This window comes from Pelecanus crispus, chromosome Z, assembly GCF_030463565.1.
Source record: "Pelecanus crispus isolate bPelCri1 chromosome Z, bPelCri1.pri, whole genome shotgun sequence".
NCBI classification, from domain to species: Eukaryota; Metazoa; Chordata; class Aves; order Pelecaniformes; family Pelecanidae; genus Pelecanus; species Pelecanus crispus.
In genome coordinates this window covers 44,141,720-44,156,580 of record NC_134676.1, presented here as the reverse complement: position 1 = coordinate 44,156,580, position 14,861 = coordinate 44,141,720, and the positions used below count along the sequence as shown (strand labels likewise).

General features: G+C 38.8%; 1 protein-coding gene across 1 annotated transcript in view; it reads left to right on the top strand.

The window, feature by feature from the left end:
• FRMD3 (FERM domain containing 3) overlaps nt 1–14,861 on the top strand; it is a 142,214-nt gene that overhangs the window by 50,780 nt on the left and 76,573 nt on the right. Inside the window, exon 2 of the mRNA XM_075726209.1 lies at nt 14,339–14,443. Within this exon, the coding sequence (XP_075582324.1) occupies nt 14,339–14,443 (105 nt within the window). The remainder of the gene's footprint in view (nt 1–14,338; nt 14,444–14,861) is intronic.

Genomic DNA, 14,861 nt, shown 5'->3' with positions numbered 1-14,861 from the left:
TCAGCGTTTTTGATCTGTCAGCCATTGCTATTATAGGATATCAAAATTAGTATTTCAAGACTAATATCTGCTGCTCTCCAAGACAGCTATGTATGAGTATGTACTAGAGGGACTCAGTGGCGTCACTGCTTAAATAGGTAGTCATATGTAGAAATAAATTTAATCATTGAAACGCCTTTCAACCACACTGTGAAGCTGTGTCCTTCAGCAGTTCATTTCTTTCTGACAGTTGTGCACTGCTAACCACTTATGCCTGTTTTCATGCCTTGCCAGTAACTCAGTATACCTTACAGTCAAATACTCAGAGCTTGCAAGCTGATGTTTATCTTTGGGTTTCTGGTTTCTGTTGAGAGAAGGTGGCAAAGACAAAGCTGCAGAGCATATTGGCTGTTGGGTGTCTCCATGTGCTCTTCAATCATGCGGACTGAGGCTGGCTGCGTGATATTGCACGGCAAAGAGGAAGATGGGCAGGACTGGTAAGGCTTAGAGAAGAGCAGGTGGTGGGACAGGGCAGCATAAGAGTGGGGTGTCACTTCTGCACTAAGGATTAAACATCTTGGAAAAAAGGAGATCTTCCACCTTACCTAGAAAAATACATCCTGGTTTACTGGGTCTCACGTGTCTTTGATATGGTTATGCTTAAATCTGGTACTTTCTTATCTGATTTGGGAGTCCAGTCCTTTCCCTAAGCCTCTTTGGAGAACACGTGAAGATGGGTGGGTTTGGGTTACTGACAGAAGTGCACTTGGTGGCGAAGTCTTCCCTTGCTTTTCTGCCTTCCTTCTGCTTGCTGCTGATGCTTGTACTTAGGGCACATGGCTAAGGATGGTTGCTGCATCTGCACCTGCAGGGTGCAAGAGCACTGAAATGTCTGCTTGCTCTCTTGCCCATTCCCATGCTGGCTTGTTTCTCACTTTATTTCCCAAAAGTCCTTTTTGCTTCACTGTGTCAGGCAGAAAGAGAAATCCAAAAAGTTGCCTGTGCTGTAAGACAAAGGTACCTTTTCTTCTTTGGTGTCATCTGCTCATTTATGTAACTTCTCCAGTTTTGAAAAAGAGCATCATTATAAAATAATTGCTTCCTGAGGTTTTGCAGTTGGTTTTGGCACAGCAGGTATGAAGCTGTCAGAGTTTTGCTTGTTAGAATCTGTATGTCAGCCTTGTGCTGGCTCTAGCTCTTTCTTAAGAGACTTTTTAAGAGATTTTTTTTCTTCACATAAGCCTGTAGCAGCGATAGATGATCTGGGTGAAGAGAAGGGAAAATGTAGCCTTAATCTGCTCCCAAATTACGAGAGGTTCAGCACAGATCTTTCAACACTTGGAGGGGACAAAAAGAAACCTTACTTAACTTCTTATCTTGCGATAATATTCAAAGCTGTTCACTCCTTTGTCAAGTTGCTCAGTTTTCGTCCTGATGTTTGCTGCAGCTCTGCTTTTGCTCTAAATGTGACAGGAATGTAAACAGAGACCTTTCTGATGCAACTGGTGACCTAGAAACCAGCTGTACAATATATTTATAGATGTTACTGTATGTTATAATTTTTGACAGGTCTCCCCCCACCCCTTAACCATGTGTATGAGAACAGGACTTTATTTCCAAAAATTTTCTTTGGTACACATAAACAAGACACTTTAACTTTTTTTTTTTTTTTGTAATTTTCTGTGTTAGAATTTGACTTCTCTGAAGAGACTTGCTTAGGAGAACCATGTACTGCTCAATTGCCTATAGAATGTAGTTTTCACTGTATGGCTTTCTTATCCACTACTACATATAGTAAAACGAATACAGGTGATCCCGTGCAGTATCTTCCTCTGGTCTTTTTCTTGTTTTAATTAATTTTCCTCCACATGTGTTCAATTGCAATAGGCAATGTGGATAGCTGAGGGAAACTGGTCAGTCTGCATAAACATCCTCCGCATCATGTGCAATAAACTGAGTGACTTTACAATGCTTTTCTTAAATGCCAGCAACTGTGGAACATGGCAGATAACTACCAACGTTTAAAAATGTATTCTGAAATCTTTTTTTTTTTCCTTTAGTTTTAGCAGAGAGCTAAAATGTTATAAATACCAAAGACAGCAAATTGTGTCCTGAATAGACATATACATGACCCTGGAGGTCAGGGTTTGCACTGGGAAAAGTGAGTTGTCATTTGATATGCAATTCAGGGCTTTGCTTTCCAGTTACTAGGTGTAAGAAATGTTTGCGGTTCCTAGGATTTATTTCCAGGGTGGGGATCTTAAAAGAGGTACAAGAATAACTACTGCTGAGAATCATCAAGTGTGATGAGTTCCCAACTTAGTCAAAAAGGATGCATTTTACTAGTGTGTTGATAAATATCATGACTCAGAGATGTAGAAAACAGACCAATTACTGCAACAGTAAAAAGCTAGGTCATTTTGCCTTTGATCTCTGCTGAGTGTGTGGGAACAGGAATTCTGGGCACAGGACAGAAAGATGAAGATGAATCTGACAGAGTAAGGAACAAAAGCGGAATCTAGTAAGGGAGAAACAATTCATTTGTTATAGGACCTATAAAATGTATTACTTTGTTATCTTTTTTTTTGCAGCTGTGATTAATGGAACAAGACTGTAGAACTGTCCTATTTGGATTTTTGCTAACCATTGTTTAAAATGTGTTTTGTCTTTTATGGTGATATTTAAAAGAAATTCAGAAAGAATTTTTGTTTTAAATCTGGATTATATCTAATACTTCTTAAAAGAATAGAAAAAAATACTTAGCATAGTTGACAATTTGTGAGGTGATGATTACAAATGCAAGGGGAGTTCTGACCTCAAACGGAGGTCTTATTTTAGGTGGTGGTAATGAGGCAGTTTGTGTGGCTTTCAAGGACTGAATGACCTCCAGAAAGAGAAAAAGAAGGAAAAAATTAATCCAGCTCCCCCTACTACAAAAAAAATGTGAACTGGGAACTTTTTTTTGGCGTACAAACAGAAGCTTGTATGACACAGAGAGTGAGTTCATCCTCTGGTGCCAATAGCTGGGTTTTATTAAATACCATTGGGATGCATTGGTGTAGGCACTATGTTCAAGGAATGCTTCTGGACGACTTCTTTCTCCAGTGTTTTCAATCTACCATATATTTGCTTTTCTGAAGATTGGATGTCTAATCTCACAAATGCCATGTTGTTTGTTTTCCCTCACAACAAGCATTTAACAGCTGGGATTATTGCCAGGTGGGGTCGGAAGTATTGATGAAAGGTTCTTTTCTGTGTAAATATTTCTGACAGAAGAATGTATTTAATGCATGCGTGTCTAGCTGAGCTAGTTGAACAGTTTGGAAATAGTTTTTAATGGTAAAAGTTTTCTTTCAGTTTGCTCAAAGAGAGTAAAGGCATAAAACACTTTGGCAACTGGGAAATGACCCGACATGATCCTTCAAGTTACAAAATTTCTGCAGTCAAAACACATGGGGAAAGTGAGAGAGCATAGTGCAATATTAATAAAGACCAAATAATTTTCTCAGAAAGGAGTTAATTACCTTGGACAGGTGAGCAAGATAAGTATTTGAAAGAAAAAGTGTGTCGATTGATTCTAAATTAGTAAAAGGTGGGAGAGCTTTTTGTGCAGCCTCACCCTTTTCCAATCCCTAAAGACGTTTTTGGATATCCTCAGAAGGTATTATGACAGGTGTCCTGTGAGGCATTAATAATATGATTATATGGTATGACTACTGGACAGTTCAAGTGCTTAGTATGGTGAGGATTCCTCAGTTAGCCAAAAGTCTTTATCTAGGCCTTTATCACATCAGATTACTGTATGAGTTACACTTTCAGCTCGTTCACTGGGAGCTGTTAACTTCATCACTGTAGTTGAGGGTCTTGTCTGTCAGGAGACATTATCTGTGATTTGCAGCACATGTAGAGATTTGGTGTGCTTCAGAGATGATACTGCCAGACCACTGACTACACAGCTGGGCTTGTGATTCTGGAGTAATCCCCATAATGACGGATCAAATTCCCATAATATCTAGTCGTATATTCTGTTCTTCATGTAAGCTCTTAGCCTCACACATCACTCTAATTGCCTTTCAAATGGGCATTAATTCAGTACTTAGGAAATCTCCCCCTCTAGGGATTATGTTCCATGATCTTCCTTTTTATCTCTCCTTCCCTCCCACCCAGTGCACGCTCATCCCATCTCATGCTTGCAATCGTTTGTGCTGTATTTCCCTGTGAGAGGAGGGGAACATGGCGGGGTGACCTCAAGCTGGGGGGGTGAGGGAGACCAGATGTAGTGACATTACCAGTGCTTACATGGGCAACAATTGCCCTATGGCAACAGCAGCTCCCCTGCTCTCCTCATCTCTTCTTCCAACTGACCCTTTGCTGCTGTGGTCGTACTTTCTCATTTGGTGTGGAAATAACGGTGTGGCTGTTCCTGCATGATCCTTACCATGGTTGGGGTTTGTCATGGTTTAGCCCCAGCCAGCAACTAAGCACCACGCAGCCGCTCGCTCACTCCCCCTACCCCGATGGGATGGGGGAGAGAATCGGAGGAGTAAGAGCGAGAAACACTCCTGAGTTGAGATAAGAACAGTTTAATAATTGAAATAAAGTAAAATAGTAATGCTAATAGTAACAGTATAATAATGATAATAATAATAATGATACACGAAGCAAGTGATGCACAATGCAATTGCTCACCACCCGCCGACCGATACCCAGACAGTTCCCGAGCAGCGATCGCTGCTCCCTGGCCACCCCCCCCCCAGTTTCTATACTGAGCATGACGTCATATGGTATGGAATAGCCCTTTGGTCAGTTTGGATCAACTATTCTGGCTGTGCCCCCTCCCAGTTTCTTGTGCGCCTGGCAGGGCATGGGAAGCTGAAAAAGTCCTTGACTAGCATAAGCAGTACTCAGCAACAACTAAAAACATCAGCATGTTATCAACATTCTTCTCCTACTAAATCCAAAACACAGCACTATGCCTGCTGCTAGGAAGAAAATTAACTCTATCCCAGCCGAAACCAGGACAGGGTTCCATACAATCAGCTGAACCTTGAAACATAGCTGTGAAGAGGCATTCTTGCCCCTCACCAGACGGTTGTTTTTCTGTGAGCAGCTTAACTAAGCTGTGTCACACCATGCTGATTCTCTCTTCTGCCTGTGCTTGGAGAAGCATCTTGTTTGGCTAGAAGTATTTTTGGTTGTTCTTCTTTTTTAATACACTTCTTTTTGTATAAAAAGGGCACACTGCTGTGTATCTATTAGAAAAGGTATAGTTACAGAACTGTACTTTGAGTGGAATATGTGGGAGGCTTCGTTTTCTGGGTCTTCTGAACCCACCGAGATGCTTCAGTAATGCACAGGGCCAAGGGAGGATTGTTGGCTATCACCCGTACTGGGGGACATTAGGTAATTTTGTCAAAATCCTGATTCAGCTCTTAGGTTGCTTTGTAGGTGAGGGCTGAGAACTCATTCTTGAAATCTCTCACCTGCTTTGCTAGATGTGGTATGATGGTGTGTCCTAGCTGTATCTTCCAAGTTAGTTTTGATGTCAAGGATGCAAGAGAGAAAGCAGACTTAGCTTTTCTGAACAATGCTGGATATGGAATAAATGATAGATTTGTTGACAGAAGCACTCAGTTCCTTTTAAGAAATCAATAGTGCCTCAGATAGCATCACGAATGCTGCGCTAATGGAAGCTGTTACCAGAAATGAGCAGTTAATGCTGCGAGCCTTCTGTGAGGCTGTCACTTCAGGGACATAAAACCTAAATGGCCAAGTGTTGCCCCTGTGCTGAGGGACAGCAAACGATGATGAGGCCTGTAAATGAATATTGCATTTGTGGTTTCTTCAGTGCCTGCCTGGCTGGCTGGTGGTGACTTTTGAGAACTGCAGTATGTGAACTATAAATATTTCTTTTTGTCATTTGTAATTTACTCCTGGGTCAGAGTAATTTACTTGCAGAATAGCACTGAGGTCAAGAGCTGATTGTGTGAAAGCTGTTATCTGTGTTCACTCCTGCCATCCAGGTTTTACCATGTAGTAGAATACAGTTTTCATTTTCCATATGATTTTGTATTTATGATCGTTTACATTGCATGGGACTGGCATTGTGTAATTTTTCTATGGTGTAATTGTTTGTTTTTCCCATTCATCTTTTATTATTTGACCAATATCATCCTACAATAACCTCTAATTTGACAGAGGGCAAAAATATGCTGTTGTATGGACAAAGCTGTCCATCTGTTGCAAATGAATAGTGAAAACTAAAGAAAAATAAGTAACCTCAAATAACCTTCTTCATTTCCTAACTGAGGTAGCACACAAGAGGAATCATCTTTGACGAATATATTTCTGACCTCAGTACAGCAGATATTTCTGGGTAAATTTTCAATGTTGTGTACGTTTAGCCGTGCAGTTTCTTTTAAGATTAATAGAGCGTCCACAGCTGCATTCACACATACAGCCTTGAAATTGCTCTCCACTTATTTCTTTTCTTCTCAGCATAGACTCTTTTCTCTTTTTAATTTTCTTTCTCCTTTATCTTTGAGATGTATTTGTATATTTGTTGCCCAAATGAGACATGAGGAAGAGGTTTGTGATTTTTTTTTTTTTTTAATTTAGTTATATTAAGTAACATATAGCACTTGGGGCTCAACTGGTAATTAAGAGCTCAGAAATTTGAGTTTAAATACTGATGTCTGTGTAAAAATTATGTTCTTCAAGACCCATTCCAGGTGGATTCCAGGTTACTAAATGAGTTCTAAAACCAGAGGGGTACTGGTAGTTTGTGTCTCAGGCATGAAGTGTTCTTGTGGACAAAGATTATCACTGGTGGCTCCTAAAATGGGCATTAACTCTCTAATGCTTTCACTCATGTATTCACATCTCTTTTTTTTCCTCTGAAAGTCTTTCCTGCTTCAAATGAGGGTAAAATAAAATGATAATTCAAATCTGAAATTTTACTTCTGTTAGTTTCAAGTGAGTTGTTGGTGGTGTGTCACTGTGCATTTCTACACTATATGCATCTGGGAAGCTCTGTGCTGAAATTTTTGCAACTAAGGGGAATGTATTCTGGTTGCTTGTCTTATTAGGGGGCTTATTAGGAAGAGATGCTTCTTATAGAATCATAGAATCATTTAGGTTGGAAAAGACCTTTAAGATCATCCAGTCCAACCATTAACCTAACACTGCCAAGTCCACCACTAAACCAATTCTTCCATGAGTTTTATTCAGCAAGTGAGCAGATAAATAAGAGCAAGTATAGTTCTTTCCCCAGTACATTTTTCTTATCATAAGGTGTGCTTCTGCTTTGTGAGTTACCATGTTGGGTTGTCACTCTGCTCCCTAGAGGAGGATTTTCCTGTACATCCCTCCATTCCTCCCATTTCTTCAGCCTGTGACTTGTCAGTGAGCTCCACCTGGATGGCATTTGTAAATTGATGGTGTTGGGGCTGGATTTCCAACAATGTAGTAGAGTGCCACTTTTTCCCTTCAGTTAAACAAAGGTAATGAAAACTCTGCTATTGAGAGCACATTCTTTGATTAATTTCTGCTGGATTGGATGAGTGATGGAGTTACTTAGAAAGATCTGGACATATGCAGGTAAAGCCTTTTTACAAAAGCTAATTTCATAATATTGTGTAGTGAAATGAGTGAATTTATACATAAGAAAATGTACTGAGAGACACAGATTTAAAAATCCATCCTCCCCTAAGTTCTAGAATTAGAAAATTTTGATACAAATTATGGTTAGGTAATTGACTATTCAGAATGAAGTACATAATTTGCAAGAGATAATTCATACAAAATAATGTATGGAAGAGGACTCTTGTAATTAAGTAACTGCCAGCTGCTTTATTGGAATGTCAGTTTTTGTGTTTTTCATTTAGAATTATTAGCACTGATTTTTTCCTTTTGTTTCAGGTTTGTAGAAATACAAGTAATTCCTCACTGTAAAGAAAAGAAAATTATGTGATAAATACTTTGCTTCTAAAATAAAATCTGCCAGTTCCAAGTTGGATTTTTATCAGCAAATGTTGTCTTTGTTGTCTTTTTTATTTTGAAACTTTAACAACAACAAAAAAGTACATTACAGCTGGCCCTTCTTACAAATGAGAAAATTTTCCAGTTAAATGTAGTGTAATAGACTTCCAGTGTATTTTGAAGTAGTTTAAAATACCCGAGGGTGCTGGTTTCAAGCAGGAAGGAAATCCTTTTAAAGGGTTATAGCATTTTAGTTGAGGAATGAAACAGGCATGTTTTTAATTATTCTTTATATTTTGAAGGCATTATGCAATGTCCAGTTCTTGTGAAACATCTACAGAAGGATATTCCTATTTTTGTTTCCAAAGATGGAGCAAAAAAGGCAAAGAGGGTGTCTGTGTATCCGTCTTGTGAGTAGTTACTGTCATGCGTAATCTCAGTGAGTCCATAAATCCAAAGAGCCATAAGAAATTTGCCCAGGGTGCTGGAGGTTGTCACGGTTAGGGCTGGCCCAACGTTGCCAACTTGGAGCTCAGCCTGTTCCACCTCACTGCCTTTAGTCGCTGCAGAATGAGGATTCTGTTCTTGATGTTCCTATTTGGGCGGGATTAAAAATTCATCTAGAAGATACTGCGAAATTCGGGCATGCCAGGTTGCCTTCCTGCTCTGTGCCCTCAGCCTTCCTCCCTGTTCAGCTCCAAAGGGTTGATATTAAATCAGTCCCATTCCTATTGCATGTGCCCCAGCCCAATGGTGATGCTTAGAGAACTTTTTTGCTGTGCCACTGGAAACGCATGGAAATGTGGTGACAGCTGTCCCAAACTATTTCAATTTTCAATGGGTAAAGCTGCTTTTTGAATTATGTTTTTGCCTTAGAGGAACTTCTTGGTTTTGTCGATTTTTCTGACTGGGTTAGTTTCATTCTTTCATTCTATGGTGGTATTATGATTATTCTTGAATTCATTTATTTAATTTCTTTACATCCACAGAAGTTCACGATATGTTACACACTAAAGAAAACAAACATACAAAATCAGACATTATTCTTGCCTTGCCTGAGAGCCTGGACTTTCCATTTATTTAAACAGAAATACTGGTTTAATTGTGCTTTTAATTTACTTTTTTTTTTTTTTTTTTGAGTGGATTTACATTAGCCTTGCAAGCACTTAAGTATGGGAGCAGCTTTACACAGAAGGTCACTGTTGGGAACTGTTCGCACAAGTAAAGACACTTGTGGGATGAGGATTGAAATCCTCGGTACAAATAAACACTGTGTTTAAGGCTCTGCACTGCTTCTTACTAATGTCAGTGGCTTCCTGACAGAGATAAGCACAGCTGGCAGGACTTCAGTGGTTAGATAACAGAGCAGAAGCATTGTGTTTAATCTGCTTGTGACTCTTGCTCTTCCTTGTGACGACATTTAGATAAATAGACACAGAACTCCGCAGTGAAGCAGATGCAAATAGGGAAGGCATTTCACAGAATGCAAGGTCTTAAACTGCTCTAAATTGTTTTCCTCTCACTTTCAGAACTGTGAAACAGTCACAAATGTTTTGTGGCCCCATTTTACGTCATTGGAGAAGGGTTAAATTGGCAGAACAAGATACACTCTCCCTTGCTTTTTAACTTGCACAAAGAAACTAGGAATAGAAGAAGAAATCCCCAGAGCAAGCATGAGATTGGGATATTGTGTTAGACTGAAACTGCTCAAGAGCAATGGAAGTCTTTGTTTGGATTAGTTTATGCATAACAGAGGAGTTACCAAGGAATTGGGTTACTCAGTCATAAATTTGCACAGTTGCATAAATGGAAGCTGTAATAATAGTGTCTGGCAGTGAAAATGAAGCATATCTGCTGTGTCTTACTCAGTTCCTAGAGCTGAGGAAGAAACTCAGGTTGTCCTGTGAGTCCATCAACGGAGGACTCTGTATGACTGTTTTCATGTTTTGTTGGAGTGGAGAATGTCCCTTGTTTTGCTTAATTCTTTTGCAACGGCTGCTAGCTTAATTTGATACATACCTGTTTCAATATAAAAGGAAAACTTCTGATCCAGCTTAAAAAACAGAGTTTAACAGTTATATGCAAGTTGACCTTCTGTGTTCAAGGATTCTGTCATTTACATGGCAGTATATCCCTTGCATGTGTTTTGGGGTTTGTTGTGGGATTTTAGTGGTATTAAGGTCAGATACTCAAATGCAGCCTTAGGAAAAACATACCCATCTTGTCTGTGCTTATTTATCTAAGCAAATCAGAGAGTCATTCCTCAAATTATTTATAGGAATCTCCAAAAGCCTATTTTTGTGTGAGTGTGTGGAATGGCTATATTATGGGACTTTGCTTAAGGCCATTCTAAAAAACATAGAGGGTGGGTTACAGAAATCTGAAAGAAAATACGTCTCAGTTGAGATAGCCAGATGTTGTATTTGAATTAATGGACTTAGAAAAAAAGTCTTGTTCAACTTGATATTCTTTCATTGAAAACAGTGTATTGATTACAATCCAGGACATTTTGGTTCTCTTGCTTACACACTTTTGTGACTCTTGTTTCTGCTTGGCTTGGTCTTCTGTACTTGAGAACAGTTGATGACTTCTGGGTGAACGATGGTATAATTATCAAAGATTTCAGCTGTGAAGCTTTTAAAGATCTGACTTGACTTTTGTTCTCAGACTCCTGTGGTCGGTTGCTGACATTTTTCAGTAGTGTTTCAAATAATGGCCTTTTTTATAATGCCATTTTTTTCATGTTCTGACAAACATGCTGAAGTGTAACATAAAAATATTTTTCTGAATTGCTGCAGAGTGCTTTATTGGTATAGCAGTGTTTGTGGTTTGTTTTTGTTTGGTTGGGTTTTGTTTGTTTTTTGGGTTTGTTTTTGTTTTTTTTAAAGGATTATTTAATTGGACAGCTATATGGCAACTGTCTGAAATTTCAGGCAACGTTTTATATTCATTATTCTGTGACCCAAATCCATTCTTGTGCTCTGTTGTGGATGACTGGCAGTTCCTAATTTAATTTATCCATATTCTTTCACAAATGAGCATAAGCTTTGGATTTAATATATTCTTTTGTACTATAATATGTAATAAGTATATCAAAGAACACAGGAAACAAGAAAGATCATCAGATTCTAAAGCTCAGGAGAATTCAGAGCATTGTTAGAAATGTAGAAAATGTTTATGGATGCTGTTTGCAGAAAACAAAATGAACAACCATTGCCCATCCTTCTTGCCCCACTGTCTATTATGAATTCAGACTTCAGGTGCTCTGTACCGCATCAAGTATTTTCCTCTGTGTATCAATTATGATCTGAATTTTTACAAATTTCAGGTATTTAGAAAGCGTAATAGTGGAGCATTTAGAACAGTATTTCTATGAGAACACTCATTACATTATGTATGTGCCTATTTAGACACTTTTATCCATCTTGAATGTTTTTTAATATCTGGTAGTGAATCACATGGAACTTGAAGCCTGACTGAGTAGCACTATTAACTGAAGTGTATGCTAACCAAGGATGGGGTTATTAACTAGTCCCGTTTATTCATCTGTGGAGGGCTTAAGGATTCCTAGAGCATGAATTTATCTTGGGAGGCTTTTGCTCGTTTGCTCTTTTTTGTTTGGTTCATTTCTATCATCTATCTTTCAAGCAAGAAAACTAGGGCATCAATTCATTTTAGAAAGGGAGCTTTGTTACTGGATTGAAAACCACTGTATGTTCCCTGGACTTTTATCAGATTCCTGAAGAACTCAAAAAACTTTTGTGATTATTTAGATGGGTGAAGCAAGACTTGTTAAATGAATGGATTAGAATGTGAGCCTATAAAAGTAAGCAGATTTACTGACTGTTCTTCCAGTAACACTAATGTCAGATGAAATTATGACTAGTGTGGTTTCCTCATTTCCAGTGTTTTAAAAATTGGATTTTTTTGGTAGTGTTGTCAGTAAAACCTATTTTCATGTTTGACTGTACCTGGTTCACTTAATAGGTGTTATTCCGCAGTTCTATTTAGTTCATTGTAGATTCATCTTAAAACTGTGTGCAACTTGAATTTCATGTCTGTGTTCAATTTTTTTCCTACTGCCTTTGTATTGAAATGTCACTGTGCAGTTTTGTCTTAATATTGTGACTGTCTTGCTTATTGCATAGTCACAAAAGTTTGCAGATGCTTCTAAGATTTTAAGCTAGAAAATACTTCATTGAGATATGACTGTATAAGTGTAGACCTTTTTTATTTGTCAGTCACAGGGAGAGTGGCAGTTTTCTTTTTGTACTTTTCAATCTTTGATACCAGCTTTGCCTTTTGAAGAAAGTTTTCTCTACGCTGTCACTGGCATGCCCGTACTTGTAACTGGGTACAGCATAAAAAAATGTCAGTGTACGTGTTAACCACTCTTAACAGCAAACAAGTCAGCTTTTAAATGTCCTGAGGCTGGAAAGAAACAATTACAGAAGGAAATCTGTTGCAGCTATGTTACAGGGAAAAAGGTAGCAGTGCAGGGAGGTTGAGTGAGTGTGTACAGAAAACAGACAAATTGGGTTAACAGTGACTGTTTAAAAATAGGAAAACAAAGTACAAGAATACCATGGTGCAGCCAAGGCAGTGATATCCTCCAGGCAAGCAGCAGCATATGGAAGAGTAAAGGACACATAGTGAGGGGTAGATACACAGGGGATAGAAGGTGGAGGAAGAAAGGAGTAGCTTACACATGGCTTACACAGTAGGAAGAGAAGCAGAACCCCCCTGCATTTAGGAAAAAGAAATCTGTAGAGAAATTAGCAATTCCCTTGTGGCTGGAAGTGAATTTGGGAGGAAAGAAGGTCCATGTGGCAGGGAAGGGGATGGCCGCCGGAGTCCTGGTGCAGGGAAGGGCTGTGTAGCTCTCTGTTGGTGCCTTAATGGAGGTGCCTGAATTTAGTTAGTCTATTTGTTCAGTGATGGGAGCGAAAGGATGAGCCACTGTACCCACATCAGAATTCCTTATTAATTGTAAAGATAAGAAAATAGAGCAGTAGTTCATGGACTGTATTCTTTTCAAACACTCCAGTCTTGAAGCATGTCTCATTCTTTCTGTGGGAAGCAGTAGTCTCGCTGGACAGTGGTGGTCCTGAGGCCATTGCTTCCTCTGCCTTATAGACTATGACCTTGGACAGGTCATGGCGCTGTTTTTGCTTCAGCTGCTCCTATGTGAAATGCAGATGATAACTGTCCAATTTTGTAAAGTACATTGAGAAATGCAGGAGCTATCTGTTCATTTTTGCCTGGCCATGCTGTTTATGGTTAAATTGCCTGTTAGCTTCTTAAAGACAGGTTGAATAAGGCATAGCATTAAAGTTTTCAGGGAGTCATTTGGAAGAAAAATTAAGTAATTTTTTTTTATACAATGTGATTGCATATCCTGTATAGTTGCTACTTTGTATACATTAAATAGCTAAGTTCAAGTTGTTTCATATGAGCAAAGGGTAGGGTCTTGCAAACTAGCTACCTGGTCCACAGCAGAGGCATCTCAGTGCAGGACCGGGGTAGACAGATAGAGGGAAAGAAATACAGAGGCCTGACACTGCAACATAGTGAAGGACCTTTGTCTGCTTAGAGTGGACTGTTTTAGGAGAACAGCTTTAGCCCAGTGTTAATACTCCCACACATTACAATTCAGAAAAAAAAAAATCACATTAGGTGGATCAGAAGAAAATCGAAAATTCATGTAGGTTCTCCATATCAGGCAGTAGATTAAGGATAAATGAAAAACAGTATTGAGATTGAGGAAAGCAGAAATAAAGAATGACATTGTTAACTAAACATCACGTATACAGTAAGTTTCCTTAAGGCTATAGTTACCCAGTCGCAATGCAAAGATGAAAACATCTCTTTCAGACATTTGGGCATGTCTTTCTTGTACTGTAGTGCTGTCTGGGAATTAAGAATCAGGTCTCTCTTGCTGTGGGCATTGTGTAAAGATCCACTAAGGTACTCACTGCCAAAACTGCTTGCAAACTTGGGGGATACAAACCACACACTGCTTTGAAATTCCATGTGTAAATGGTATGTGTTACGCAATTATACCATCAGGTGGAAACATGGTTACTAGTAATATATTTAATGTTATAAATGTGCAGCTCTTAGAGTAGCATGAGTTTTCCTGTGCAGGAATAGTGATGATATTTTCTTAACTAATCAATTTGTGAATGTGCAGGGAGTATATTGATGACTAATCTCCTGCATCTTTTAAAGGAGATGAATGCTCATCCTTGTCCTCATCTGAATAACAACAAATTTCATGTGCCATTTTCCTTGACACTTTGATTAGATTTTTTTAATATTTATAGACAGCAAGTTCAGAATACTCAGAATAATATATCAATTCTTTCTCTTTTTACAGAGGGAAACTAAAGGTCAGTTTCTCATAGATCACATCTGCAACTATTACAGCTTGCTGGAAAAAGACTATTTTGGCATTCGATATGTTGACCCTGAGAAGCAGAGGGTATGTATATGAACTCTGACTACATTTGCTTTTAAGTAATGCTAAATTGATTTTTTTTTTTTTTTTTTTTAAACAAGCAGGCAAGTTCTAATGCAAAGTTATGTATCCCTGAGGTTTATACTCTGGCCATAATCCACAGAGTTTCCTAAAGTGGCATTATTACATTAATTTTCCCCTCAGTTCATGTATTTAGTTTCGGGTAAGTTGATATATTCTGATTTGTGTAGTTCTCCTGGGCACTGAAGATAGAAAAGATCTATAGACGTGACTCAGATGTAGCACAGGGTAGCTCTAGGCTCTGGCAGTGCACTGGAATTTGGTGTTTCTATTTTTCTGTAGAGTGAGCTTCTTGGGAGCTCTAGGCAGGAATCCTATTGAGTTTAACAGCTAAAAGCAGTCATTCTGTTCCCCTTTTCAC